Source organism: Aspergillus pseudonomiae (genome assembly GCF_009193645.1).
Source record: "Aspergillus pseudonomiae strain CBS 119388 unplaced genomic scaffold BDV37scaffold_12, whole genome shotgun sequence".
Classification (NCBI taxonomy): Eukaryota; Fungi; Ascomycota; class Eurotiomycetes; order Eurotiales; family Aspergillaceae; genus Aspergillus; species Aspergillus pseudonomiae.
In genome coordinates, this window is record NW_022476004.1 from 332,611 (window position 1) to 359,906 (window position 27,296).

Consider the following 27,296-nt stretch of genomic DNA (forward strand, 5'->3'; position numbering starts at 1 on the left):
TTTTTTTTTTTTTTTTTTTTTTTTTTTTTTTTTTTTTTTTTTTTATTTCTTCGGTCTTCGGTTAGATTCTATTATTACATGCTAACAAGGACAGCGAATCTACCGCGCTGACAACGGGAACGGAAGGAAAGGAATTCCAGGTCAAGGCATGGAAGGAGATCATAGAGATTCTTCAAGAGCAATCTCCAGAAATCAAGGAGTTGGTTGGGGAATGAAGGATAATATAGGTAATATAATTTTAAATTAGACGAAGAAATAAGTTAACCAAACCATAAAACTGTGGGAAAAGATAAATATAGATACAGACTCACATTAGCTCCACCGGGGATTGAGGAGAACCCGAGAACCATACTCAATCAGGACAAACAAATGAATCAGAGAGTGGGATAGGGCTGAGGCGAATCTTTCTTTCAAAAAAGCCTCATTTGATCCCATTTGGATGCCCAAATTCCTCCCCGTTAGTTTGGTGATCTTTTCTCTGCCACCGCGTATTCGTATACACTGATCGCCCCCCTTTGATTCAACATATTAAGACTCTTGGCAATCAGCTTTTCGAACCAGTGCCCCACGCGCTCCGCTTTTGACTGCGAAGAAGCATATGCTAACGCCAACACTAACTCCCTCCTGAAACTCCTGACCAAGTTTCCCGCGTCAGACACCCCCTCAACCTCATTTCCTTAAATACCAACATCCGTTACGTCAGCCGGACAGGCATCGATAGACTACACCATGGCGTACAACCAATCTTACAACCCAGATGCGTTGCCAGCGTAAGTTGAGTTCGCAAGTGATTTTCATGATGCGCCATGGATCGCTAATGTTGCATAAAATGGACCAGACATGCAGAGCCCGAACAGGTACCGACCGAGTGTTTTGGTTTCCCTGATCGACCCCTCCATAACTGACGAAAATAAACGCCAGGTAGCTCAGATGATCGGTGCGATGCAAACTGGCCCTCAGCATCACCAGAGTAAACCGTCTCGGCCATCCCCCAACCCCTCTTCTACTAGTAGTGGAGTCCCGCCTCGCGTTCCTGTTACGAGTGCGCACATGAACAAGCCATTGCCCGCGCCGGTTGCAAACCAACACCAACAGCGGACTCATCCACTGCACCCATCACCACCTCCACAGAACTATGGATTTGGGCCACCTCCGTCCCAGCCTGTGCGCAATCGGCCCCAGCCCTCGTCCCGGCCCCCACGGTCTCCAAATCCGCCTCCGTTGTCGGTCCCGGATGACGATCCGCAACAGCTCTTCCCACTGTTTCGCGCCGCCAACTCATCCCACACCGGTTCACTGACGGAGATGGAGCTGGGCTCCGCTCTGGTGAATGGTGATTTCACTTCGTTTCACCCTAAGACCGTGAAGATGATGATCCGCATGTTTGACCGGAATAGCTCTGGAACGATCTCGTTCGACGAGTTTGTATCGCTATGGCGCTACCTTGCCGCGTGGCGGGAGCTTTTCGATCGATTCGATGCCGACCGTAGCGGGCGCATCAGCCTTCAGGAGTTCGAGAACGCACTTCTCGCATTCGGATACCGACTAAGCAAACCGTTTGTGACGGTGCTTTTCACCACGTTTGAAAGCAAGGGACGGCAGATGAATGGACCTGCTCACCTGGGGAATACGGGAATGAGCTTCGACCTGTTTGTACAGGCGTGTATCAGTCTGAGACGTATGACGGACGTGTTCAAGCGGTATGACGATGACCGCGATGGTTACATTACTGTGAGCTTTGAGGAGTTCTTAACTGGTAAGGGAATTGCGGTGTTCCTCCTCCCTTGACCAGTCGCTGACACAATGGCTACAGAAATCCTGCAACTACAGGACTAGGCGGTAGATAAGGAGTTCTTGTGCATCTCTGCTTTGATCTTTTTTTTCTTTTTTCTTTTTTTTTTCGTGTTTTATCATTATACCCTGTTTATGGAGCATCATAATTCAAGCACCGGGCGATCCAGCAAAAAGTGGTATACAAAGTGTATTCGGTGGACTTGCAAGCTGCCTACTCAAGGTAGTAATTGTTTTGTGTTTAAAGGCTGCATTGACCTGTACTATAGATTGCAGTGTCTCATGATCAGAATACGGACCTGTTGGCAATTGATTTGGTAATAGATAGAAAAACTCCCCTAAACCTTGTTGGGATGCATGTCACTTAGGTCCATGTGGCAAGGAAAATTCTCCCACTTGCATACTAACCGTACCAAGAATTTTTCTGTTAGGGGCAAAATAAGAAATAAATCAGAAGACAGTTGAAAATTAGAATCTCTGATCCCCCAAAGAAAACACTACCATTCATGTACTCCGTACATCTTCATCTCTGTGCCTTTGCATGCCTCGGCGAATCGGTCCTTGAAATCTTTTTAAGTCCGACAGACTCGGCATCTTCCGAAAGGCCGACAATTTAGTTAGTCAAAGTTATAGATACTTACATCGCATTTATAAGTCTCGACCACATCCTCGCTCCCTTTGGTTGGCTCCTTCACGCCGAAATGCCTTAGCAACCACCAGTGGAAATCCATCCAGCGACTGCCCCAGAGTTTTCCCTTTTCGCCTCGTTGTTCTGTGGCTTTTCTTTCCTCGTTCTTTACGTCGATCTTTTACTAACCCTGAGTCACTCGGTCTTTCAACGTCGGATCTGCCCGCCACAACGGATTGGGCGCATTCTTGGTCCCTTTCTCCTCAACGGGGCGTCCAAATCCTCCCCTGTCAAACCAAGTCAAGTCAGGCCAAGTCTGAATTAATCTCATTCTTGACGGGCCGTGCATTCTTGCATCGCGAAGAATGACGGCGCTTTCTCATCCCAGTGATGACCGGGATCAACATGATACCCACACGCCCAGCAATGGTCAGATTGTGACGGACGACAAAATAGCCCCGGCGGAATTGAACCCCAGCTTGGCGGACACCGACACTTCGAATAACCATCGTCAATCTTCAGAGGAAAAGCATTTGGATGAGGCCAACGGTGATGGAACGGTGGAAAAAGAGGCAAATGGCGCTTCGCTGGAACGAGTGCCTTCCCAGGCGCAAAAACTGGGAAAGAAGAAGATTATTGTTGTCATGGCGGCGCTTTGTGTAAGAACGGGCTTTTGCTTTTCTCCTCCTGAAGTGCATCTTTGATCAAATCCCGGCTAACCATGCTGAAACCTATAGTTGGTTCTGTTCTTAGCAGCTTTAGATATGGTAAGTGTCTGGATCGCTCGCATCTGTCGTCATAGTTCGGATGTTTACAGACTGGTATAGACAATTATTTCCACGGCCCTGCCAACAATGGCCTCTCATTTCAATGCATCAGAGAGTGGATATTCATGGATGGCTTCGTCGTATATGCTTGCCAATGCCGCCGCAGTGCCCCTCTGGGGTAAAATTAGTGATATTTGGGGCAGAAAACGGATCCTGTTGCTAGCCAATTTTACTTTCCTCGTAGGTAGTTTGATCTGCGCGTTGGCTATTAATCTGCCGATGATTCTGGTGGGCAGAGCTATTCAAGGTGTTGGAGGCGGTGGTATCATCGTGCTGGTGAATATCTCCGTCTCTGATTTGTTCAGTGTCCGGTAAGTCATGTCCTCTATATGCTTTCTTCCTTTTGATGGAGGGTTGCTAACTCATTTCTGCTTTAGAGAACGGCCGCTGTACTACGGTCTTTTTGGTTCTACGTGGGCAATTGCAGGTGCTCTAGGCCCCATCATTGGAGGCGCCTTCACCACCAACGTTACTTGGCGTTGGTGCTTCTATCTGAATTGTAAGGAAAACGGCGGGCAGTAGACCGGACTATGCTAACATGTCTGACTAGTACCCATTGGAGGCGTTTCTTTTGTTATCCTCGTCCTGTTCCTCAAGATTGAGGCTGAAAAAACTCCGCTTCTAGCTGGTCTAAAATCTATTGATTGGATAGGTGTTGTCTTGATCATGGGAGGAACACTCATGTTCTTGTTTGGCCTGGAGTACGGTGGCATCACTTACCCTTGGGACTCGGCCACCGTCATCTGTCTCATCGTCTTTGGAGTAGTGGCGTGGGCTATCGCCATGATGGTTGAATGGAAGGTCGCAAAATACCCCGTTATACCGATCCGTCTCTTCACGAATTGGCACAACGCCCTGGTCCTTTTTGTCTGCTTCTGCCACAGTTTCGTGTTTATCGCTGGCTCCTTCTACCTCCCGCTCTATTTCCAGACTGTGCTCCTCGCCAATCCTATTATGAGCGGTGTCTACGTGCTTCCGAACGTTCTCAGCCTGTCCTTGACTTCCGCAATCACTGGCTTCATCATTAAAAAGACCGGCCGTTACCACGAGCTTATCGTGGGTGGATTATTCTTCATGACCCTCGGATACGGGCTCCTCATTAACTTGAAATACTACGCCTCGTGGCCTCGTATCATCATCTACCAACTAATCGCCGGCTTTGGCTCCGGCCCCATTTTCCAAGCGCCCCTCGTTGCCCTCCAGGCTAACATCCACCGTGGCGACGTCGCCGCCGGAACCGCTACATTCGGCTTCCTCCGCCAAACCTCCGCTGCCATGTCCATCGTCCTCGGTACCGTCGTGTATCAAAATGTCCTCCAGCAGCAAATGCCCAAGATCTCAGCCGCGATCGGGTCCGAGAAAGCCACCGCGCTCGCCTCCTCCTTCTCCGGCTCCCAGGGCGACCTCATAAAAGCGCTCCCAAAAGCCCAGCAGAGCGTCGTCCTGAAAGCATACACCTTCACCCTGAGCCGGATGTGGATCTTCTACACGGCCATCATCGGCTTCGGGCTACTCGTCAGTCTATTCATCCGACCCGTCGAGCTCAGCAAGGCACACACCTTCACCAAGACGGGACTAGCGGAGCAAGAGCGCGCAAGACAAGAGATCCTCGCCGCGCAAAGAGGCGAGATTCAGCCCGAATCGAAGGAGACCGTTTAAAACCCCCCTAGTCATCTCATCCCTTCTACGCCAACGGGTCATCCCCCATCCCCTCCCTTTCTTACTTCCCATAAACCTACACGCTACAGTCTACACGCATAATAGACCCTTCTCACTTTTCTTTCAATACTGTCGCCCCCCCCCCCCCAACCCCCCTATCCTCAAAATAATCGGAGTTGCTGATACTCCTGGCGGGTATTATGAGCATGTCAGACCGTGGAAAAAAGTTTGCTGGTTTTCTGTTTTCGCCTTTCGGTTTATCTTAATGTCTTGCTATACCCACTTCAACAAGGAGGCTTAATGGCTGGAGTTGCTCAAATAGTGTATATTGGATTGGAACATGATGAACTGGAGTAAATACGTACTGTACATGCACATACAGATACAGCGCAGAGAATGCCATCGAAGAGTATAATCAAGTTTGAAGAAAAGAATTTGCTCCGCACGTTTTTCACATAATAAGACCAACCAAAGCTAATGATCATCCTCTTACCTTACCTATGTAGTACCGCAGAAGCTCCTAGGAATGACATCACTGCTTCGCAACCGGAGGCTTTCGGATAACCTTATTCCATGTTAGTTACACGCAATCTGATTGTTCAGTGAGTAGTTAACTAGTTAGTTAGTTACCACTATTTATACTTAGTAAAGTTGTACACCTTGCATCTTGCTACTATTTTCGATTCAAGTACAAATGAGGTATATGTGTACTTGGTTTGTGCCAAGTTGATGTATCGCTGCTCATTGTTTGGGACCGCAAACTTAATCTGAACTTTATCGGCAATGACGTCCGTGTACGCCGGTTTAGGCAGTCGATCGTAGATTCCAGTTCTGTTCAATTGGTACCGGGCTTTAGGTTTAACTCGGATGATCCACCGTAGCATAGATGGAGCAAGTCGCTTAGCTTTTCTTGGTCGTTCTACTGCGTATAAAAGAGACGTATATGGCAGTTGAACCCACCAGAGAATACACAATATCCCACTTGGCCGAAAGAAATATCGTGTTCCAGATTTTTATTCCTATTCAAACATCCTTATATACATTACCGAATTTAGAAAAAAAAAAAAAAAAAAAAAAAAAAAAAAAAAAAAAAAAAAAAAAAACTGAAACGCCATCCCCAAGTGATTATTGAAAGAAAGCAAAAGGTTGTTCTGTCCTGGTCAAGAGATGGGAAAGAGAGAGACTGAGAATCTCATGCGGAAAGAGCTTTTCGAAAACAAGCGCTTAAGGCAGGGTTGCCAATAAGATCCAACGGCAAAAGGAAGGGGTATAACAGTGGAAAGGAAGCGGAAGCCACGGCGAAAGTAGAGAGGACTGGAAAGGGGAAAGGATATCCAATAAACAAAAGAGACATATCCAACTCGCTCACCCGATTAGGTATTAATACCTTCCTTAACGCCACACGATGCCATAGTTGAGACAGTGAAAGAAAGAACAAGACCGCAATCATCAATATAGACAACAAGGGAGGCTATGTCTTTGCCTTTTTCGTTGCCCCTTCCGCGTTTGGTCCACTATCAGGGCTCTTGCGCTTCTTTTCTTGATCGTCTTCTCGCGCAAAGCTGGGGCCTGTTTGAACGGCGGGAGTGGGAAAGGTCAGAGGACTAGGAAGCATATTACTGTCCGGACCAGACCGGCCAAACCCCCATTCAGGGAAGAAACTAGATGGAGAAGGAAGAAGCGCATCTGACACGAAGCGGCTAGGAAGTGCAGATATCGGAGTGTCTATATTGTTGTTATTGCCGCCGCCGCTGTTGTTACTACTATATGCATTGTTATTCGGAGCAGCGGTGCTAGGGGGAGGTGGCCGGGCAAATGGATTCGGTGGTCCCTGAGCGCCTGCACTGAGAATTGCACCGGCAGAAGGCGAAGGCGGAGGTAGCACTACACCGGAATGGTTGCCGTCAGGATTAGCTTTCGCTGGTGTAAGTGTCTTATTCCCTGCGGAATCGCGGGAGGATGAATCTGCTGTTGCGCTGCCCCGATCCGAATTCTCGCTGGGTATTTGCACCTTTAGCTGTGGACGTTTCGTATTTAACTGACCGCTGTTCGTCCGAACAGGAGGCTTGATCTCAGGCACCGGCTGAGGACGAGGCGCTTCAGTCGCGGCTCGTGGTGGAGGTGGAGGCGCCACTGGTTGGCTGAGTCCCTTTTTGTCCTTAGATTCGTTATGTGAAGATTCAAGCTTCACGTGTAAGTTCTCACTGCGCGGCGACGTAGGTGGACCGACTCCAAAGTGACGAGCCAAGACAGAACCACGATCATCAATCGGCGTAAAGATACTACGTGATTTTGATGATATCGACCTTTGCTGCGGCGGCGACTGACTGTCTTCGCCTTTCATCGATCCAGGCATCTGGTCCGCTGGAGGAGCCTCGGGAAGCGATACCGTTCGCTGTTGTTGTTGTTGCGTGGGTTGTTGTTGCTGCTGCTGCTGCTGTTGCTCCGACGGGAACGCGGGCGGCATGGAACTCCTTCCCTGTTCCGGCATAAATGCCTGGGCGACCTGGGACATTTGCGGATGGGGTGGTTGTGATAAACCCATTGGAGGTGTTTGCTGTGCAAGGATATGCGGATGCTGGGGGTGCTGTTGAATATGCGGTGGAATGGCCTGGGGCGGCATTGTGTGCGGCGGTATGGATTGCGGCGGCATAGGCTGATGCTGATGATGCGGGGCTGCATGATGTACGCCGTGCGGAGGGCCAAAGTGTGCAAACTGACCGGGTCGGGGTTGTTGACCTAAAGCATGGTGGGCATTCGGATTATACACGGAAGGGTTAGCCATATAGGCAAATCCATTCTGAGGTGGCGGTGGTGTGGCATGATGTTGCTGTGTACCGATATTGGAGCTGACTCTGCGAACATGATTCCTGGAGGATGGTCTTGAAAGTCCTTGAGGTTGAGGGGTACCGTGACGCGGATCAAACGGCAATCCATTGCCAATGGGAGGGGACGCGGAAGGCGCATGATTAACATGTTGGAAGCCGGGATGACTGGGGAGATGAGTGGGTATCATCGGTGGGTTATTTTGCGGTGGTGTTGGATGCATTTCTTCAGGGGCAGGTGTGGTCTCGTCTTCATCGTCGTCATCATCGCGCCGGCCGTTGAAGTCCTCAGGGCCTTTATGCTCGTGTGGCGGGCCGAACTAAAGGCAAAGTATGCCATGTTAATACGATGACTCGGCATAATACAGTTGGAGAGAGAGACGAACATATTGATAACGACCCAAGGTCTCGCGCATATCACATGATGAGAATTCATATAGCTTCTTGTTGTGACCGAATATAATGACAGCAACATCTACTGAACATAGCACCGCAAGCTCATGTGCCTTCTTAAAAAGACCACCCTTCCGTTTCAGAAAAGTACTAAAGACCAGGGCATCATGTTAGCTCCTTAAATTCCACGCAGCGAGAAAGCATAGGCATGGGACTTACACTGAACGGTTGCGATCATCCTTGATCGCCTTGATCTCGATCTTTCGCCGACCCATGAGGTATACAGTGTGAGCGTATCACACAAGGGTAAAGGGCGTAGGTGAAACACCGAAGGCAGGATCAATAGCGAGTAGACGTGAGGTTATGCGTCTTTGTATGAATTAGTGGCGCGAGTTGAAACCCAGGGAAGCGCCCAAAAAAAAAAAAAAAAAAAGAATCCAGAGCGCGGTGGAATAAACGACTGTGTTTGCTAGGCTCCTTTCTTAGATTTCCCCCCCTTAATTTTCTTTTTAATTTTAAAAGACAGGAAGATTAAAAAAGAATAACAAAAATAACGAAAGGCTATAAACAAAACGTTTCAATCTCTCCCAAAAGAAGTGGGGACAAAGAAGCAGATGAAAAAGAATGCGAGGGTACAGATAGACAAGAGGGGTGAGATTGGCACAGCGCTATTTGGAGGGATGAACCAACGGAGCGCGTAAAGGCGACGGCGTCTTACCGGTCGGAGGAAGAACAAGGGACCCCCTTATGCAGGCAGGGACTAGAGGAACCTCAGGTCACCAAGGTGAAAACGAGAGACAGAACAACAGATAAGATGAGCCAAAGTCAATTCTGGGATGGGATACGAAGGATGGATGGATGAGAAAGGCTGGATGGTTGGAGCGGCGACACGCGGGTGATGCAGAAGATTCTAAAGATAGACATCGACTGTGGGAAACTTCTTAATCACTGGACCTGTCGGCGGCTACGGGCAGCCGCCGTTGGCGAGCTTCTAACCGCCGCCCGGGCTATTTATAGATCCGTTGCTGACTGCTCCATGAACCCCAACCACTAGGTACATATACCGATCACTCCGCCTCCTTGTGGTCCAGGTTTTTTGATCGATATCTCCTGGTCCCGATGAAACCTTAGTTCACTCTTCGGATGCGCTGTTCTGGCTTATCACCATTCTCAATACAATCCAATGAGGTTGCTGTCCTACCGAGAGTAGAGTTACGTCCGGGTTTCACTAATCAGGTCCATCTCACGTTGACAACTCCAAGGGTGGCGTGCCAGTAACGATTTCATGAAGTCGATTTTGTCCGCTCTCATCATGCTGTACTTTATGATCATCCCCGCTAATAAGAAGGCCATCTTGAGCTCGCATTGACCCTCTCCAAAGCAAGCCTAAAGACTAAGTAGTTAGACTAGCCGGTGGTGCCAGCTATGGGCTTGACCGCCTGCACAAGGATGGAGGCATCAAGATACATGCCTGAGGCAGATGTTATCCAATTACCTAACCAGTTTAGTCCCTTAAACTCGACACGGGTCCAGACTTTCAAATTTGCAGCCGCGTTCCTTCGGCCTTCGTCGGACTAGGCGGTCAAGGGCCCGCTGCTTTATCAGGGTGGTGGATAACGGATCATTGGGTTGAACTGGCAGAATCGCTCCAGCTGAACCCCTTTACCCGTTGATTGGACCGTCTTCCATGACCAGTCACGATGATCAACTCCATGGATTTGATCTGTCGCCTCGCATATTCTGGTGTCAAGGCAAAAAGCCAGGCATCGATGTGAGACGAAGAATTGGGTAATGGTATTTGATTCTGATTCTACGGAGTCGTGTTGTTTTTCTTTGGTGTATTTTGCTCTTGATGAGATACGTCGGATGTATGTCGACGACGTTGATAAGCAGGGAACAGTTGTCATACAACCAAGTCGAGTCATGCGCCCCTACTAAACGTACATATGCAGTGTCCATCTCTGGATACGGTTGATTGATTGGTTATAGATCTACTCCATACCTAATATACATCATGAATTCTACCTAACTGGAGCGACCGACATGGACGCAAATTCTCTGTTCATGGTTGGGTACGAAAGAGGTTACTACCGACTTACTGTATGGATCCGACTCCATGGTATGATACGGTATTCTGCCTAACCTCTTTTTGCTCGACCCTGATACCTTAAATTTTAGCATGGCATCATCCTGGCCACCAGGTTTCAAGAAGGAGGGGAGAATTTAATTAACACCAGGCCATTTCTTTCCATATCCTCAAAACTGGCGTCGAACTCTTCCTGGTTCATCCTTTCTAGGAAGGTTTTGAAGGTATGGGAAAAGAAAAAAAAAAAAAAACTTTGGGTAGCGGATCGTGAACAATGAATGAACCGGCGTTCGTCTGGTCCTCTTGGATTCCAAGCCAATTAATTGGCGTCGATGGAGGGCGACTGAACCATGGATAGAGCAATGGGCTCGGGGGGTATTATTATTTCACCCCTGAAACGAGCAACACAGTAGATCCTCATCATCAATCGTCCTTTCCAATCAACCTCTTCTACCTCATCGCTTTTTCCTTTTTCTTCTCTCCTGTCCCTCTCCTTCTCTTCCTCCCATTATATCTTCTTCTTCTTTTTTTTTTTCGCCGTTATTAATTTTGTTTTACTCCGATTCATTCTGCCCGTCGGTCTTACCAGCTCCACATTCCAAGCTTAAAAAAACGTGGAGATTGCACTCGTTACTATTCAATTTCCCAAATTCTCTGTAGGTCGATTGTGGCCTTATTGCCATTAGTACAGTATCGCTGCACGCTAGACGTGCTGCCCCGTCTGGGCTGCAGGCGATTCTCTGACCACCTGAATGTCCTCCTACTAATTCGATTGATCTTTTATTTTTTTGATCCATTTCAGTTCATTTTTATTTTTCTCTTCTTGTCTAATTTTTTTTATTTCTCTTTCTCTTTTTTTGTCTTTCTTAGACTCCAATCTATTGAATCAACTTAAGAAGTCTTTCCCTTTTGGTTTTACACCTCATTTTCCTTAGCCTGTTATTTATACGGCTTTTCTCCTATTAATCTACAGCCGGTTGCCTACTCACACGGTCGAGCGTGGAATCGTGAAGTCTTCCTCTTTAGATTCGCTAATCGACTCGTCTTAAGACGGCCACTTCTTGACCGTGCCTTAGAAGGTCGACTTCCCCAACTTAATACTTAGTCGCACCTTTCACCTCAGGAGTTCAAGAAGCGCAAGGTGAAAATGCCGTTTCTCGCCCGCGTTTTTCGAATCAAGGACTCTCATACTCCCAAAAAGACCAAAGCTCCTGTGGTAGAAAATAATGGCCCTCCCAAGCCAAAATGGACCGACGCGTGGCAGCGAACTGAAGTGTCTCCGGAAGAAGTCCAGGATCTCCTGCGAGGTTGTACGCAAGAGTTGAAAGCCCGAGGTAGGTTTACCTTCTTTTTTTTTTTTTTTCTGTACCCCCTGACGTCAATGCCCCTCCGTCGACAATTTGCGATAGGCGCATTCTTCAAGTTGCTGATCATTGCCACGCTTTGTCCTCAACAGGTCTCCAAACACCTTTCCTACTATTACCCTTCCGGCCAGCCTCCGACGCCAGCGCTGCACGTACATTCATCCGCAACTACTTCAATCAAGCCCAGGCGAAAGGCTCGCCTCCTAAGGGAGATGCCTTGGCGCAAGAGCTCCGACTGACGGACCCAATTGTAAGCCACCCCCGAACCCCTTATGCGACGGGCTCAATTACCTTTGTATCCATTGTCTCCGCTTACACGGGTATCTCAGGTCCTCTGTAGTGTACTAAAGTGGTGCTGGAGCAGACTTCCTGGTGGAGTTGTCACATGGGACGCCTACGAATTGTTTAGAATTGGTGAACAAGGTCCGTATTCAGATGTCTCCGACGCATAGCGGTGGTGTATGCTTATTAAATTACAGATTCTCAGCTTGCCCGCGATGCATTCTCAACGTTCATCCCCATTAGCGTTGACTCAGATGCCAGGTCTAAGATCATTTTCGACTTCTTCGATCTTTTAACCGCGATTGCGGCGCATGGGAAGTCCAACGGCCTGGGAGGACGAAAACTCTCTCGGTATGCCGGGTGGTGGGCATTTGAACATACAGACACTGGCAATGGGTTTGAAGCGGCCTACAAGGACTGGGCAAGGTATGTAGTACTGACGCCAAACGATAAGTAATGGCTGGTTAACTCCTTGTAGCGCCGCGGATGCGACAAGCCACTTGTTCTTCGCATACCTACGTTCGCTGTCCCCTGACTCGCCGCGCGGGATGAGCAGTATCTCTACCCTACCCATTGCTTTGCAAACATTGCTTCAAGCCACGGAATACCCGCCGGAGACGCCAGCGCTTCTTCAAGTCTCTACCACTAAAGTTGTCATGATTGTCGACACTGTGTCTGCCACCCCTTTTGCTCTTTTACGCCGCGCAAAGAATTTCGAGTATCGAGACAGCGATAGTCACCTGCAGAAATTTGCTAGCTTCGAAGACCCCCTCCAAGCGCTGACGGATGAATGTCTCCGTGTACTGAAATGCATCTCGTCTACAAATCAATCGGTTGAATCGGATCCAACCTCCGCGACCAGAGAAGCATCGTGGTCCAGGTTTGAAGATCTAGGTTTCGGGGCCACGGATGTTGACGACGACAGAACGTCGAGCATGGTGTCAAAGGAGTTCGGTGGCGGTCTGAGGTCTGTTCCTCAGTCTGGTGGAGGCGATCTCGGTCGTCCAACAACTCCCTCATGGGCAGACTTCATGTCTTCTGGTTTCAGTGATGACAACGTCTTCAAAGGTCCAGTGGCACCGGTGCTGCTCCCTCCCGATAAGGTATTGCCCCCCATCAATACTATTCGAGGCCAAAGCTCGCAGTCCCATAAGCGTACTTTGAATACTGAGCCGTCCGTGGACCCCGGTGAATTGGCTAGTATCACCACTCTTGATCTGGATGACTCATTCTGGTGGGTGTGGATTAGCAGTTTGGCAGGGGAGGAACCAGCTTCCCGAAAGGCAGTCTTTGGGCGATGTGCATTGCTCGAGACTGTCATCAAGAATACGAAGTGGCTTGTCCTGGAGGAGCAGGTTAAAGGCGCGGCACCGGAGCCCGAGCCTGGTGCTTATATCGTCGAGAAGAAGGGTTTCTTCGGGTTTTCCACGCGCAAGAGACTCGGGCGTCGCAAGTCCTTAGCCAAAAAGGTTAGCGCGGTAGAGGAGTCTTACAAGCGGCCTGATAACCAAGGACCGCAAAGTAAGACCAGCATCGGTCCTGACCAGCATGCTCGTATTCAGGCTGCCGCCGCCGCCCTTCAAAGAAAGCATCGGGAGCAAGAAGAAGCCGCGTCCGCACAATCTAGAAACAATATTCGGGATACCACTTACTCGAAGACCAATTCTGTTATGACTCTGCAGCCGGCCATTTTGAACGAAGCATCGCATGCTTTGAAATGGGCCAGTAACTACGACAAGGGCAAGAATGCGTACAAAGCCGCTTATATGGAGAATAGCCTTGCGGGAACTGGTGCTCCGGTAGATGAAGTAAAGGAGGCCTCAAGGGAAAATCTGAGCCCGCCTTTGTCTCCAGCCCTCAGTACCAGTACCCGACAGGCTCCCCCGCCTCTACCCAAGGATGATGTTCGTAGCTCTCCAGCGCCCGCAACACCTCAGAAGGATAGCTTTACTGGTGACCGAGACGCCAGTGGTCGGAAAGATAGTTCCAGTGCTCCTGTGGAACAGTCGGCCACTGAGCCGCTTCGCAAGTCCACGGATTTAGCAGAGGATCCATCCAATAAATTAAAGAAGAAGCCTCCTACTATGGGAATCAAGAGTATGTTTGGGACAACGAAGAGGAAGCCTGAACCTGAAGCAAGACCGCCAATGAAGTCTACGGGTGCCGGGGGGTCCGCTGTGGCTGCTGCACGTGCTGCCCTGGAGGATAAGGCAAAGGCATCCCAAGAACCGGTTGTCCGTCCATCCACCCTGAAGAAGAAGCCTGTGCCTGGGGTATCAACCGCAGAAACACCGAAGCCTGTGGTCGAAGCTCCAGCTACTCCCAAGCCTGTTACTGAAACACCGAAGCCTGAACAGCCGGAGGCCAAGATTCAGCAAGAGGCAAGAGTGCAGCCAGAACCCCATGTCTCCGCATCAAACAGCGACTACCATAGTAGCCAGCGGCAAGCCGAATACGATGCCCTTTCACGCGTAAATACCAACGAACGCACCACAGCCGATAGTGAGTTCTCGAGATTTGATCAAGGGCCTTTGGTGGAGCAGCCGGCGTTTGTTCCAGAGGATTCGCCTGTGTCCGATACGTTCTCAGAGAAGGAACCTGTCGACAGCGCACCGGCTGAAGCCAAGGATGAAGTTAGCCCTCCCTCTCAGGCCAATCCTTCCCATGATCGGTGGGCACAGATTCGTAAAAATGCCGCCGAAAGAGCCGCCCAGTTTGAGCATATGCGGATGAACGAAGACGACGGTGGCAACACAAGCGAAGAAGAAAGTAAGTAACGCAAGCCTCCATAATAGCAGTCGTCCATTGTACTAATGTTGTATCATTAAGGCTTCGATGCTCGCGCGGCTCGGATCAAGGCCAGGGTGGCCGAACTGACCGGCAAAATGGCTTAATTCATACTTGAATCCTTTATTCATTCTTGAGTACCAGTCACTTTTATCTTTCGTCTTTTGATGCACATCATCTGTTCCTATACCTTGTACCACCTGTTTAATCTCTATACGGCCTCGACAATTTCCAATATCTGTTGCAGGCTCTGTTTTCTTTTGATTGCCCGCGTTTGGGTCTGGCCTCCATAAAATTCCGATTCACATGACAAGAGCACAGGCTCTGATAGCGAAGGATGACGGACGCGCGCCATGAACGGACGACTCTGTTGTAACATCATCCCTGGCTTATTAGTTCATCGAGGGAAGGATATTCATGTTGTGGCGATTCCCCTTTTCAATTGTTTTGAGCTTATCGTTTTATTCCCCTTCCTGTTTATTGATTGTCTTTTGTTTATTTATTTACTTTTTTCACTTTTCTTTCACACTTTGAATTACCGATATACCTTAGCCGACTATCGCTATAAATCAAGCTCAATTTTAGTACATCTCCGGTGTAAATTACTTCGCGGGTCTTTACAATCTTCATCCCTTTCTTCTTCGGCACTTGGGTAGGATAAATGTTACCCAACTGATATTAATGGTGACTATTTAAGATTGTCGGCGTACCCCCCAACTTATTGAGTGCCAGGGAAACTTGGGATTGTGTCGTAGAATGGTGGTATGTAGAATTGAGTTGAGAACATATATCATCGAAGGTACATACCCTAATCATTATATTCATGAAGTAAATTACCATTAGGTCAAGAGTATCGTATAGTACATTATAATTATCATTATCTCAATAATATATACCGTCGTATGCCAATATGTATGTGGCGAACAAATCCCCCAAATATGTCAAGGCCAATCAATCATCAGCGCAGGCTCAGTCGGTCTGTGCCTGAAAAATGCCACTTCAGACATGTCCCATATACTCACAAATAATACATCGCTGAATGAATCTGGGTATCAGATAGTATAATATCAGAGAGTCTAAAGTAGACTCTCTTTTCATCGTGATAGAAAAGATATACCGTAGAAGAGAGAAAGCCACGATCACTATCGAGTGTGACGTAGGCGTCGAGTCGCTTCAATGGCCACAAGCGTACTTAGCGCGCCAATAAACAGACAGATCGAGATGGCATTGGGCGAACCCTTATCGAGGTTCATCCATTGCGTCTCCGAGGCATCTCGCTTTGTGCTACCTGGCTCGATAACACTGAATACTATCCAGCTGATGAATGTGCCGACGAATTGTGGCAGTGTCGTGTACACATTCAGCACGCCTAGGTAAATGCCAGCCAATTCACCTGTTGATGGTAGATCGGAGGCACCACCCTCTGTGTCACTATCGCTGTCTGTGTCGTTGTGGTTGAGACGCAGCACGTCCATCTCCGTATCTCCATTTCTATCACCGTAAGCCCCAGAACGGATACTGGAAGATGTGATCATAGTGACACCGGCCAGACGCGATGCTTGAGTTGGGCCTAGGGCCAGCTTGTTTATCTCCACACCCATGAAGGCGAAAGGGGCCCAGCTGCTGACCGCCCACGGAATTCCACACAAGGCTACTAAAAAGGTTGCAAATGCCCGGGATCGGGCCAAAGGTGCGAAGATCATAGTAGCTGCAAACATCACGTGGGAGATCAACCAGGTCGTCTGCAAGTCCGGTCGTATCAAAGCGATCTTCTTCAGCAAGGCGGCAATCCCTGGAGGGGGTCGTGGTGTAAATCGGGGTCTCCTGTCATCCGGAGGCTGTACGCAGAATGGCAACAGAACAGAGCTGAAGAATGTTATGGATGAAAAGACGACCAGTGACAAACTGCCAACTCGGCCAACCTCGCCAAGCATGTCGGTCGGATACGTCGCATCCTTTGGAACCTCATAACGGAAATATGTCTCACCAACCCAGGTGGTGCTGTAGAAAAGGAATGGAAACCAGCCTGGTATAGATTAGCGAGGGTTGTATCAAAGTTTTCACAAGGATGTCTATACCAATCCACGCCCAAAATTGAGCCCAGCAGATGGCTTGGATGCGGGGAGGCAAGTCCATTGTAGTTTTGAATAATTGAGACATGACCTGGAAAGCCCCGGCCTTACCTTCGGAGTCTCTGTCCCACAAGTCAACGAACCGCATCTGGGGCGTATCCTCAGTCATCTACTCACCTAGCAGTAATCAATATCCTCTCCTTCACCGCATAACAAGTGACCAGAACAGAGATGAGTAAGGATAGCGCAGCGATAACTGTCATCTGCTTAAACTGAGTATCGCCAATTGTGGTGCCAAATATGCTAACTGTATCGATTGATCCGATAACATAACTAATGAGCTGGCCAATGGCTGACATTCTAGTGGCTTTGGGATATTAGATCAGTCATTCGCATTCGGCAATGGGCAAAAAACATACCCCATGCTGACCCAGCCTGCTGTGATGGGATAGGCAATGTATCAACTATCAAGCTCCGACAACACGCTTGGACTAGACGCTGTTAGATAGCACTTGAGATTTCCTTGGTACCCACACCCACCGATATTGATGGCAAAATCTACGGCATAAATGCTAAGGACCGCTAGCGCAATGGTAACTCGGTTGGCCTAGTAAATGATCCACATGTAAGCTCTTGCTTAAAATTCAGCGTGCTTCTCAACCTACCTTTTCTGCCTCCTTGACAAAAAGACCGACAATCTCTGAGGTCCATCCCAGCACTAACAAACACATCGCGACGATCAATGAGCCTACAATCATGAATGGCCTTCGTCTTCCCCATTTCGATCGCGACCGATCAGCAATGACCCCAATGAGAGGCTGGATAATCAACCCAGACAAAGGACCAGCGATCCAGACAAGTGATGTTCGAGATTTAGTGAGGCCGAGCTGGAGAAGATACGGAGTGCAGTCTATGTCGAGTAGGTCTGATTAGAGGACGGTTCGGCGGCGGAGTAGAAAAGGTCTTACAGGTCATTTCAATGCCCCAAGTAAACCTGCACCATAGACATCTTAGCGGATCATGTTCATCACAGGCAGTGTAGATACCGACAATGATGGTCAACGTACTGTAACCCTAACAGACTAAACGTCAAGAGTGCCATGCGCATTGCCTCTGTTCGTCCCTTGATGGAGGGCGAACCCACCCATCTTGCAGCTTGTGGCATCCTTAATTATATCGCTGGATGCTTGCATGTAATTGACGCTCTCTGAAATCCTCGATTTTCCATGAAATGGACTAGGTCCACCTGGTCTCGTGCCTACGATCAGGCAACCACACGTTCTAAAGCAGTCGACAGGTTCTCGATTCAATCGGGGAATATAAGAGTCTGGGCGGCAATTGCGAGGTGTAAGGGCTCCTATGAGCTTAAACTCGACGAGTAATCAACAGTCGGCGGTAGAGGTTGGAGGAGGATTGCGCTCGTCGCAGTGTCTGTCTGTGATAAAAAAAGAATAGCATGGGAGGATGCAACGCAGATCCAATGGCGGGAACAATGTCGTGGAAGCCTCGAAGACTGATGGACGGAAGCGCGAAAGCGGTGCTCTATACCGGGAATTAATCTGATGAGAGGGTCAATCGCATGTAAAAGCAAAGAGCGCCTGGAGAAAATTGAGGCACCAAGGGAAGAAAGGAAAGAAAGGAAAGAAGGAAAAGGAAAGTCACGGGCGGGACCCAGACCACAGACGCATGCGGGCCCCCGGGAACGTCAGGGCAGAATTCAATCAATCTTATCGGCAGCAGGCTATGAAATTTAATCTTACCAGACCCACAAGGGACCTGAAAGGGTGGTTTATAAATAGCTGATCATGAACTCTCAAATGAACATCGACATTTTACCAGGCGACTGACTCGTACGTAATGCTAATCTTATTCATCTACAGGGATCCAGGGGTATGTTCTTTTTTTTTTTTTTTTCTTTTAAAATGTCCTCGTTGTCCCCGCCAAGTCTTAGAATCGGCTTGGCCTCTTTTCCTGGAGAACAACGACGCGAGGTCTGCGCATCTTTCGTGATCTCGTAATATTCACTTGATTCGTTTCTAGAGTTGGGTGGTAAAAATGGATTTACTCCGTCATTGCCGGCCCACCGATTGTTTAAAAAAGCCGCCTACTCAAACCGAAATTCCCAAACATACCATAACAATAAAAACAAACTCAGTCATGCTGCATTAGTATCCTTGCCCCTTTTTGTCCTTTTTACATTCTCGTTAGCCTCATAAGCCTTCCCCGTCTACAGACGGTTGGGGGTGGAAGTCAAGGGCCACTGGTAGCCAGCAGCATCGCTGAACTTGTAGCCGAACGAGGCAGTGAAATCGTCGAGAACGGCAGGTCCACGGGAGCCTAGTCCACCGTTAGTCACAAAAACTCACATACTATATGCAACACAGATCCAGAACATACCGTAGGGGTACTCCATAGGGATGATCTCCTTGTTATCGTCAAGGTAGTGCAGGAGAGGTGTGAAGATTCTCCAGCTGGCGTCAAGCTCGTCATCACGCACGAAGTTCGAGTGATCGCCCTTCAGGGCGTCCAGAATCAAAGACTCATAAGCCTCGGGGATCTTAAGGTCGGAGAAGCGACGGCGGTAGGTGAGGTCAAGCTCAGTCACGACAGTCTGCATGGAGAGGCCAGGAAGCTTCGAGTTCATCTTAATGTACACGGACTCGTTGGGCTGAACACGGATGACGAGCTCGTTGCGAGGAATGTCCTTGAAGATGCCCGAAGTCACGTCGCGGAACTGAATACGGATCTCGGTCTTTTGCTCGTTCAGGGCTGGGGACTGTAAGCATGCAAGCAACGCAGGGAGAGTAAAGGATAGAGTGTACCTTTGCCGGCCTTCATGATGAAAGGAACACCGTCCCACCGCTCGTTCTTGATGTATGCGACTAATGCGCAGAAAGTGGGGCAGCGAGAATCCTGAGGGACAGTCTCGTCCTCTTTGTATGCGGGCTTGCTTCCATCCAAAGACTTTCCGTATTGACCGATGATGACGTTCTTGGGCTCAATGGCGTCCATCGCGCGCAGAACACGCACCTACTAATGCATCAATATCAGAACGGAGGATGGCTGGGTTAAAAGAAACCGTTACCTTCTCGTCACGAATATCCTCGGCGGAGAATGAGATGGGGCGCTCCATAGCGAGCAAAGTCAATACCTGCAACAAGTCTGCAGCAAAGAGGTCAGCTTTCTTGCCAGCATGTGGGAACAAACAACGTGTTACATACGGTTCTGCATAACGTCACGAATGATACCGAACTCGTCGAAGTAGCCGCCACGACCCTCAGTGCCGAAGGGCTCCTTAAATGTGATCTGGAGCAAGTTATTTAGTAAATAGCCAGGCCAAACGGAGCAATTATCCGATTCGTACCTGCACATTATCGATGTGATGACGGTTCCAGGTGGCGTTGAAGAATTCGTTGCCGAAGCGCATAATAAGGATGTTCTTGACCATCTCCTTGCCCAGGTAGTGGTCAATACGGAAGATCTCCTCTTCCTTCCAGTTGGGGTCGAGCGCCTTCTGGAGATCACGCGAGCTCTGCAAGTCCTTGCCGAAAGGCTTCTCAACCTATAACAAATAAAGCACACATGAGCAACCGTTTTTGCTGAAGACGACGGTATAAGGGACGACTCACGATAATACGAGCGATACCGTTCTTAGGGTAGCAGTTTCTCTTTAATTGCTCCGACACGGTAGTAAAAACGCTGGGGGGAAGAGCCATGTAGAAGACACGGTTCTGCTCCTTCTGACCCTTCTCGATATCCTCGAGGTGCCTAGTGAGGTTCTGGAAAGCCTCATCCTTGTCGTATTGACCCGAGACGTAGGAGCATAGTTGGCAGAAGCTGTCCAGCTGCTCTTCGATTTCCTTAGTAGGGGTCTTAATATACGACCGCACACGTCTCAGATATTCTTCGTGGTCCATTTTTGTCCGGGCATAGCCGACAATCTTAATTCCTTTGGGAAGGAACTTGTTACGATACTAGATGCAGGGTCAGCCAGGGAAACAAGGTTACCTAACCCCTCATTAGAGGACTAGCCTGCAGGTACATACAAGGCCGAAAAGTGCCGGGAACTATGAGAGACATTAGCTTCCGATTTCTTGCACCAAGCTTCGCAGGATTACCCACCGTCTTCTTCTTCGCGAGATCTCCCGAGGCACCAAGTACTACAATGGCAGTGTCATCTTTAAGCTCGAGGGTGCTAAGCGAAATATCCATGTTAGCAGCGAATTAGAGGCAGTTGCAGAACAGGGATTGTGGATAATGTATGTCGATCAACGGGAGCCTGTATGTGATAGAAGGAAAATTCGAAGAAAATAAAAGAAAGCCCAAAAAAAGCAATGTAAAGGTCGAATTCTAAATAATATATATAATTGATGGGGATCAATTCCAGGTTGAAATGCTTCGAGCGCGGTTTGTCACGGCGGGTGGACAAAGTGGGCGGAACAGTTGAGAGGGAGGGAGTGATGTCAGAGGGAGGCAGGATGTGGTCAACACTCACCCAGCGTTCTGGCGCTCCTCAGAACGTGCTATTGTGCTGGCCATGATGTTATGATAGGAGATCGGGTCGCAATGGGGTGGAAGGGATGTAGGATAGGAGAAAGAGGTCTAAGTTCGAGAGGAGAGGGAAAAATTAAAGGGGAGTCAGAAATGGAGGAGAGGTTTGTTGGAAAAATCCCCAACAGTTCCGGCGGAGCAGTGTACTTTTTTAACGCCGTGAGAGGACTTTGCTTAGAGCTGCAGCAGCATTACGATGGTGGGGCACGAGGCCTTCTTTTCCACCTCCGTCCATATAATTTGCCGCGGGGCTCTTACTCTTTCATGTATTACCTGGTATTATTATTTAATTCTATTATCATGATCTTTCTCCTTCTTTTTACTTTTTCTTTTTTTTTCGATAAAAATCTTTTTTATTTTTTTTATTTTTATTTCTTTGTTTGCCCCTTTTGTATCATTGTATGTCTCTACTTAGATACATAAAGATTTTTTCTTAAATTCAAATGCTGTATTATAAATTTAACAGGCTTCTAGACTTTCTAGAAGACGATGTTCTTGCTGGCTTATCTATCATCTTGTAATGAATTTGCTAGCTAATCCTCAGGTCCCATCGGTCTCTCACTCCTCTGTCTTATATCATAGCGTCCATTTTCATACGTGACAGTTTGAGCTAAATAGTAGCCACCAGCCCCTTTGGTATTGATTGTGCTACCTATAGGAGTAACTACAACCACCGTGCCTGTAGAGCATGGCTGTAACTTTGTATTACCGCCAAAATATCAGATCAGAATCCCTGAAATTATCCGAAGATGGACTGGGCTCAGTCTACCGGAAAATTCAGATCCACTGAGTACCACTCGTTCCATTATCCAAAGTAACTGCTGGATGTTGTTGACCCCGCGCGAGCTATCAGCTGGCTGGTAATCTTATGTCTCACGAGTCATAACCGCTTACTCTCAAGTAATCCGCATATCACCTGAATGGTAATCATTGTTTGATAGATGTGAAAGAAACGTAAGACATCGTAAGTACATTTTTACTTGCTAAATCTAGGAGGGTAACCGTCTTCAATCTGATTGCCATTTGCCAACTGTCAACGGAGGACGCAAGTTAAAGTTAGAGTTACAACGAAAGCCTGGGGAGTTAATTAGTATTTCATTTGTAAGCCCTTATTCACTGTCACTCTGCTGTTTCATCTCCAATCCACCTTGACAAGTGAATCTGTCCCTCGTATAGTTTAATTTAATCTATAGACTACGTAGAAAGTATCCCTCCGATTACAGTACACAAAGAGCGATTTCGGCCTCCACTGTATTACAGGGTATGTACATACAGGCCGGCCTATTCCATCGACCGCGCCAGAAGCTGTGAGGAAGGTAGCCGGAACTGCGTGCTCCTAGAAGCCACTTTCGGTGACCGTACTCGTGGAGTTTGATCGGCGGATTTGTCATCCAAAGTTGATAACTGCCACTCAATCACTACGGATTCTATTTTCCCGTAAGTTTAAAGAAAGCCTGGATGAAAATGTAATCAGACCGACTCGGCTGCATTAACGCCGAACCTAGCCTCACGACTGTACCGAGCCGGGTATTGACTTGATAGTTGACTCGGGCTGTCTCTAGGTAGTAGATGTGTAGAAGTAGAGGGCTCCCAATTACTTCTCTTTTTTTTTTTTTCCTTTTGCTTCCTTTTGTTCTTTTGAACTTCTACGGTCAGACCAGGATACAATTGTGTATTGTCAGAGTAAAACAACATATACTCCGCGTAAAGGTCGCTGCCGATTGCCTGTGGGGCGGAACTCGCTGTATTTCCAAATATGTGCTCCCGGTATGATCACTCAGTAAGGGTGCCGTCTTTAGTTATAAACTCCGTAGCGGAGTACGGAGTACATCCCATACATACTACATCACTGGATGAGCACCACTGCAATGATGAATCAAACCCCAACATCCCTATATGCACCCAAAACACGGCCCCTACTTTATATGTATGCACCGAGGTCCCCTATTCGATGAAGTGAGAGCGGAAACCCAAAAGGTAACAGCAACACCTGATCCCTCTGCAGGGGCGATGGGGCCTTTGTCGTCATTGAAGAGTCAGTCTCCCTGTGACCTCTCAAACACCTTTTGTCAGCGGGGTGCAGTCCTAGACAGATACTCCATGCCGTTAGAATAGCCGCCCGAACCGGCCTCGGACCACAGTAGCCCGACGGCAAAAAAGGTAACGATGCGGTGGAGACTTGCAGCAGGAATTTAGAGTCAATGCTTATATCGGGGACAGGAATATTTATTTCTCCGTGGTAACCAAAGTAGGTTTAGCGGCTGCTTCCCATGCTCCATCACGGGATTTGGCTAGCCCTGGCTGGGGTCGACCACAGGTGACCAGTCAGCTCGCTAAGCGTCCCGAAACGGGTTAGGGCGAGTCGCACCGAACACACCCTCGCAAATTGTGAACGCCGTCTCATACCTACGAAGCGACGACAACCACGACAACCCGAACGACATTTTTGCGGGTCATTTCCTCGACTTGTTTGCGTTGCCCGCTGTTGCTCAGAACCGCCGTCAGAATGCCTTCGGAACACGGTCACAGACGTGAGTACACCTCTGGAGTTGTTGAATGTTATGGTTCCGGTTATGGTTATGGTTATGGGGTGTGCGACAACGGATATACTTGGAGTCGGGAAGGAGCTTGGAGGATCTTACATGAAGCTTGGTTGGAGACGAGATGCTAACATGTATCTTTCTAAATTATAGTCTACGTCAAGTAAGTTACCACAACTATATCGTGTCGCGCGTATCCGGAAATGATATGTCTATCAAAGTCGCCTGCGAGGATTGGATACGGATGGGACCGCGACAGATGATCAGAACAGAGGATTAATACGAATTGCTTTTTAGGGGACGTCACCTGAGCTACCAGCGCTCCAAGCGCCAGGTCAACCCCAACACCAGGTACCGATCCGCATCTGATATCGGAAGTTTGGGACATGGAATCTGACATCGGTGATATAGTCTGATCAAGATCGACGGTGTTGACAACACCGAGGCTGCCAACTTCTACCTCGGCAAGAAGGTCGCTTTCGTCTACCGGGCTAAGCGCGAGGTTCGGGGTTCCAACATCCGGGTGATCTGGGGCAAGGTTACTCGTCCTCACGGTATGTGAAACTGGACTATATGGTGCACGGAACTCAGGCAATGGTGGCGGAATTGCAGTGATGTGCAGGACTGACAATAGCATCCAACAGGAAACTCCGGCGTTGTCCGTGCTCAGTTCCGCCACAACCTCCCCCCCAAGTCCTTCGGCGCTACTGTCCGCGTCATGCTCTACCCCTCCAACATCTAAATGACTCGGTTTTATTATGTGTTAGTTGGCACTCCGAATCTTCACGCAGACAGTCGGGCAAGGAGTCGACGGTATGAGCCAATGTTGAGATGGAGTTGGCGGGTTGATAATGTTCGTGGGAGAGGCAGGGCCGACCAGCCCTACGAATTAAAATAAAAGAACTTTTATGTCTCCTTTACAGCATGGATATCTGTCAGTTATTAGGCATTAGAAACGCTTGACCCGTTTTAAACACCGGCGAGCATCATGTGTCTTCTCTGACACCATGGCTTCTCCACCACTCGGCGCACATCACACCAATCAATATACCATTTCAGCATGATGATTCAATTTCGCATTCGGACGTTAGGCGGGCCCTATTCGAATAGAAGTCTAGGGTGGACAACGAGGATGAGATGGGCAAACAGCAACCACTTGCAGCAAATAGAATTTTTCCCGATGCTCCCGATATTGAAAGTGAAACCCAGACTAGACGAGCCCGTATGCGACATTGGCTCAAATCTCATGGCGTTGATGGCTATAAGCTTATCTTTGAATCCCGGGGTTTGTTGCCGTATCCGATTACTAGAACATTTTGTAAATCAAACCTTAAGATTCAGGAACCATATGTTGATTGTGAACACTTTAGTTTACGTCACTCCGATTACACCCTGCTGCGTACGTGTACAATTGGTATGTGACCTGTAAGCAGTTGCTCCAACTTCTATTGAGCTCTGAGCTGCTAGTATACATATCCTGTAGGCATAACCTCTTAGGGCAGGATATATTCCCGCCCACCGTGCAATGATATGTCATCGCGTCAGATGCCTGATTTTGCTCTGGGGCATACTTAGTGCAGTAAACATTCTATTCTACATGGAACCCCTCAGCTCATTAATTATAGGGGCAACACTACAAGCAGAATCGCCAGAACGTACACTAATACATATAGTAGCAGAGAGGAGACTTGTATCAAGCACGCTACTTGGCAAGTACAGTACACCTTATATACTTCCGAGGGAACCGAACCTCTAGCATATACCTTTTTCATTTATGCCCTACATGACCCATGAACCTAGATAAATATCTGTCTTAGAACACCCTATTCGGCCAAACCCCATGATATAGAGATTGGTCTAGCCCCGTACCTACTATGGGACCATTAATTGTGATACAATAATAGGGGCCATCATGTCACTCCGTTACACCAGTATTTCTTCAGATAATATGTGCTGTGCCTGGTTCTCCCACTTTGCCTGATTCTGTAGGGGTGCTGTGCTACATGAAGAGCAACAGACTGGAACAGTCATAAGTGGGCACATACCATGGACTTGTCTGCAGCTGACGCCTCTCGATTGTCGCTTAGAGAAGGTTGATGACAGTGTTATTGAGTCTGGACGTGTAACTGCAGAGGTCATTGGATATGTACAAAGGACGGGACTGGGATCTGGCAGTATGGCATGGAGTATACTGATTATAGGTTGGTGAAGGTTGCGGATCACAGTGTCAGTATGCTTGAGCACATTGGTCGTTACCTGTCTTGTTGTGATTATATTGCAGTGCACTTTGGATGTAAAGAGTCTGTCAGAGCTTGTGGCAGTAGGGATTGACTATGGTACAGCAAAGGCATAGGGGAGACGAGCCCGAAATGAGGACACTACTGAATAGTGTTCCACAGACTTGATTAATGCTAGGTTGACCGCGTGCATTTTGAAGTAAGTGAAGCCAAGAATCGACAGATGCGCAGGGACTGTCGGCGAAGCCCTTATCAATGCGTGAGTTTCAGTTATTAATTAGGGTAATATGCATTGCCCAAGTGGGCACCAGCTGTCTAGTATGAAGTGTTCAACCCCGGCGAGGATACGATCTGGGTAGAGCTTGCCTCCAAGTTATCTCTGATACCATCGCAAGAAGGTGAAGCTAGACTCATGTCTCTACATTATAACAACTGGCGTATTGGCATGTCATCACTATTCAACTCTATCACCTTAGGTTTAATCTCGAATATTTTGATGTATATAGATATGGTTATACTTCGATGGGTAATCAAGAATCATATCTATTGTCTTATTCCGATAAGAGAATTTTGATATTCCAACTAGGAGGAATATTAGACAAGCCCTAATCCTACGCCCAGTTTTGCGGCGAGGGCGCTGTCCGAGTCTGGAATCCTGAAATCTAGCCTCCTTGCATGGGGTGAATTTTCTTTGATCCGAGTTAATCAGAATTAAAGTAGGCGCCATCCCCCACTGTGATGACCCACCGCATAATGTAATTTGAAGATCGTTATGGATCCCTTTATTGGCGCCCTTTTGGACGGAGTTCTTGACAACAACAATTATGCATAATTTGACATAAACCTGGGGTTTGCAGGCATCGTTTCTGCTAAGCATGTAGGAAGTCCTCTGGGGAAAGCGTGGTCCAGAACGAGTCATGGGGAAAGAAAAATATCCTGTGGTGCAATTTTTATATATCTGTTGAATGTCTTGTTTCCAGGCATAAATTATTAACTAGTAGTGTGGTCCCCGTAGACATCAAACATGGTAGGTGTTGACTGCCTGTGAACAACATGAAGACTCAGCAGATCCTCCAACTTGTCAATTGGACATGATATCAAGACATCAGGATTTAGCTGCACCCGTGGCCAATGGGATGATGACGGATGGGTGAAACGATCAGTTAGTGTATAGCGCTAAATCAATGTGACTCTATTTTGCTCAGCGTTTTCAATACGGGTCTTGTATGTAATATAAATACCACCTTACTGAGA

The 27,296-nt window shown here is 48.1% G+C and overlaps 9 protein-coding genes across 9 annotated transcripts in view; 4 read left to right on the plus strand and 5 right to left on the minus strand.

Annotated features, from left to right (window-relative positions):
* Nucleotides 1–1,836, plus strand: part of BDV37DRAFT_269372 (uncharacterized protein) — a gene marked incomplete at both ends in the record, with an annotated part of 2,856 nt that extends 1,020 nt beyond the window's left edge. Inside the window, 3 exons of the mRNA XM_032084355.1 lie at nucleotides 95–203; nucleotides 922–1,756; nucleotides 1,814–1,836. Of these exons, the coding sequence (XP_031944585.1) occupies nucleotides 95–203; nucleotides 922–1,756; nucleotides 1,814–1,836 (967 nt within the window). The remainder of the gene's footprint in view (nucleotides 1–94; nucleotides 204–921; nucleotides 1,757–1,813) is intronic.
* Nucleotides 1,837–2,265: 429 nt separating this feature from the next.
* BDV37DRAFT_241368 (MDR family MFS transporter) lies at nucleotides 2,266–5,061 on the plus strand. Its single transcript, XM_032081173.1, has 5 exons — nucleotides 2,266–3,078; nucleotides 3,157–3,186; nucleotides 3,247–3,557; nucleotides 3,624–3,745; nucleotides 3,797–5,061. Exons 1-5 carry the CDS (start codon nucleotides 2,785–2,787, stop codon nucleotides 4,903–4,905), a joined length of 1,866 nt encoding a protein of 621 aa, XP_031944586.1. The 5' UTR covers nucleotides 2,266–2,784; the 3' UTR covers nucleotides 4,906–5,061.
* Nucleotides 4,939–5,458, minus strand: BDV37DRAFT_241370 (uncharacterized protein). Its single transcript, XM_032081174.1, has one exon. The coding sequence runs from the start codon at nucleotides 5,388–5,390 to the stop codon at nucleotides 5,220–5,222; it is 171 nt and encodes a 56-aa protein (XP_031944587.1). The 5' UTR covers nucleotides 5,391–5,458; the 3' UTR covers nucleotides 4,939–5,219.
* A 548-nt stretch (nucleotides 5,459–6,006) lies between these two features.
* On the minus strand, nucleotides 6,007–8,552 carry rlmA (SRF-type transcription factor RlmA). The gene is made up of 3 exons (XM_032081175.1): nucleotides 8,343–8,552; nucleotides 8,117–8,273; nucleotides 6,007–8,050 (listed from the first exon to the last, which is right to left on the minus strand). The coding sequence occupies exons 1-3, from the start codon at nucleotides 8,396–8,398 to the stop codon at nucleotides 6,377–6,379; spliced, it is 1,887 nt and encodes a 628-aa protein (XP_031944588.1). The 5' UTR covers nucleotides 8,399–8,552; the 3' UTR covers nucleotides 6,007–6,376.
* Nucleotides 8,553–11,181: 2,629 nt separating this feature from the next.
* BDV37DRAFT_30129 (uncharacterized protein) lies at nucleotides 11,182–14,872 on the plus strand. The gene is made up of 6 exons (XM_032090406.1): nucleotides 11,182–11,543; nucleotides 11,666–11,823; nucleotides 11,903–11,996; nucleotides 12,053–12,281; nucleotides 12,334–14,624; nucleotides 14,685–14,872. The coding sequence occupies exons 1-6, from the start codon at nucleotides 11,357–11,359 to the stop codon at nucleotides 14,747–14,749; spliced, it is 3,024 nt and encodes a 1,007-aa protein (XP_031944589.1). The 5' UTR covers nucleotides 11,182–11,356; the 3' UTR covers nucleotides 14,750–14,872.
* Nucleotides 14,873–15,548: 676 nt separating this feature from the next.
* BDV37DRAFT_241375 (uncharacterized protein) lies at nucleotides 15,549–16,914 on the minus strand. The gene is made up of 3 exons (XM_032081176.1): nucleotides 16,892–16,914; nucleotides 16,721–16,836; nucleotides 15,549–16,668 (listed from the first exon to the last, which is right to left on the minus strand). Exons 2-3 carry the CDS (start codon nucleotides 16,800–16,802, stop codon nucleotides 15,785–15,787), a joined length of 966 nt encoding a protein of 321 aa, XP_031944590.1. The 5' UTR covers nucleotides 16,803–16,836; nucleotides 16,892–16,914; the 3' UTR covers nucleotides 15,549–15,784.
* BDV37DRAFT_241379 (MFS/sugar transport protein-domain-containing protein) lies at nucleotides 16,647–17,802 on the minus strand (the record flags this gene model as incomplete). Its single annotated transcript, XM_032081177.1, has 5 exons — nucleotides 17,683–17,802; nucleotides 17,380–17,624; nucleotides 17,255–17,321; nucleotides 17,134–17,205; nucleotides 16,647–17,081 (listed from the first exon to the last, which is right to left on the minus strand). Coding segments are annotated over exons 1-5 (581 nt in total), but the record flags the coding sequence as incomplete, so codon positions are not given.
* An 839-nt stretch (nucleotides 17,803–18,641) lies between these two features.
* BDV37DRAFT_241388 (glucose-6-phosphate dehydrogenase) lies at nucleotides 18,642–21,466 on the minus strand. Its single transcript, XM_032081178.1, has 10 exons — nucleotides 21,210–21,466; nucleotides 20,837–20,909; nucleotides 20,761–20,781; nucleotides 20,344–20,688; nucleotides 20,079–20,276; nucleotides 19,936–20,020; nucleotides 19,800–19,876; nucleotides 19,537–19,744; nucleotides 19,112–19,483; nucleotides 18,642–19,051 (listed from the first exon to the last, which is right to left on the minus strand). The coding sequence occupies exons 1-10, from the start codon at nucleotides 21,251–21,253 to the stop codon at nucleotides 18,942–18,944; spliced, it is 1,533 nt and encodes a 510-aa protein (XP_031944592.1). The 5' UTR covers nucleotides 21,254–21,466; the 3' UTR covers nucleotides 18,642–18,941.
* Nucleotides 21,467–23,689: 2,223 nt separating this feature from the next.
* BDV37DRAFT_241394 (60S ribosomal protein eL33) lies at nucleotides 23,690–25,166 on the plus strand. The gene is made up of 5 exons (XM_032081179.1): nucleotides 23,690–23,796; nucleotides 23,959–23,968; nucleotides 24,103–24,156; nucleotides 24,217–24,359; nucleotides 24,450–25,166. The coding sequence occupies exons 1-5, from the start codon at nucleotides 23,772–23,774 to the stop codon at nucleotides 24,545–24,547; spliced, it is 330 nt and encodes a 109-aa protein (XP_031944593.1). The 5' UTR covers nucleotides 23,690–23,771; the 3' UTR covers nucleotides 24,548–25,166.
* The last annotated feature ends 2,130 nt before the right edge of the window (nucleotides 25,167–27,296 follow it).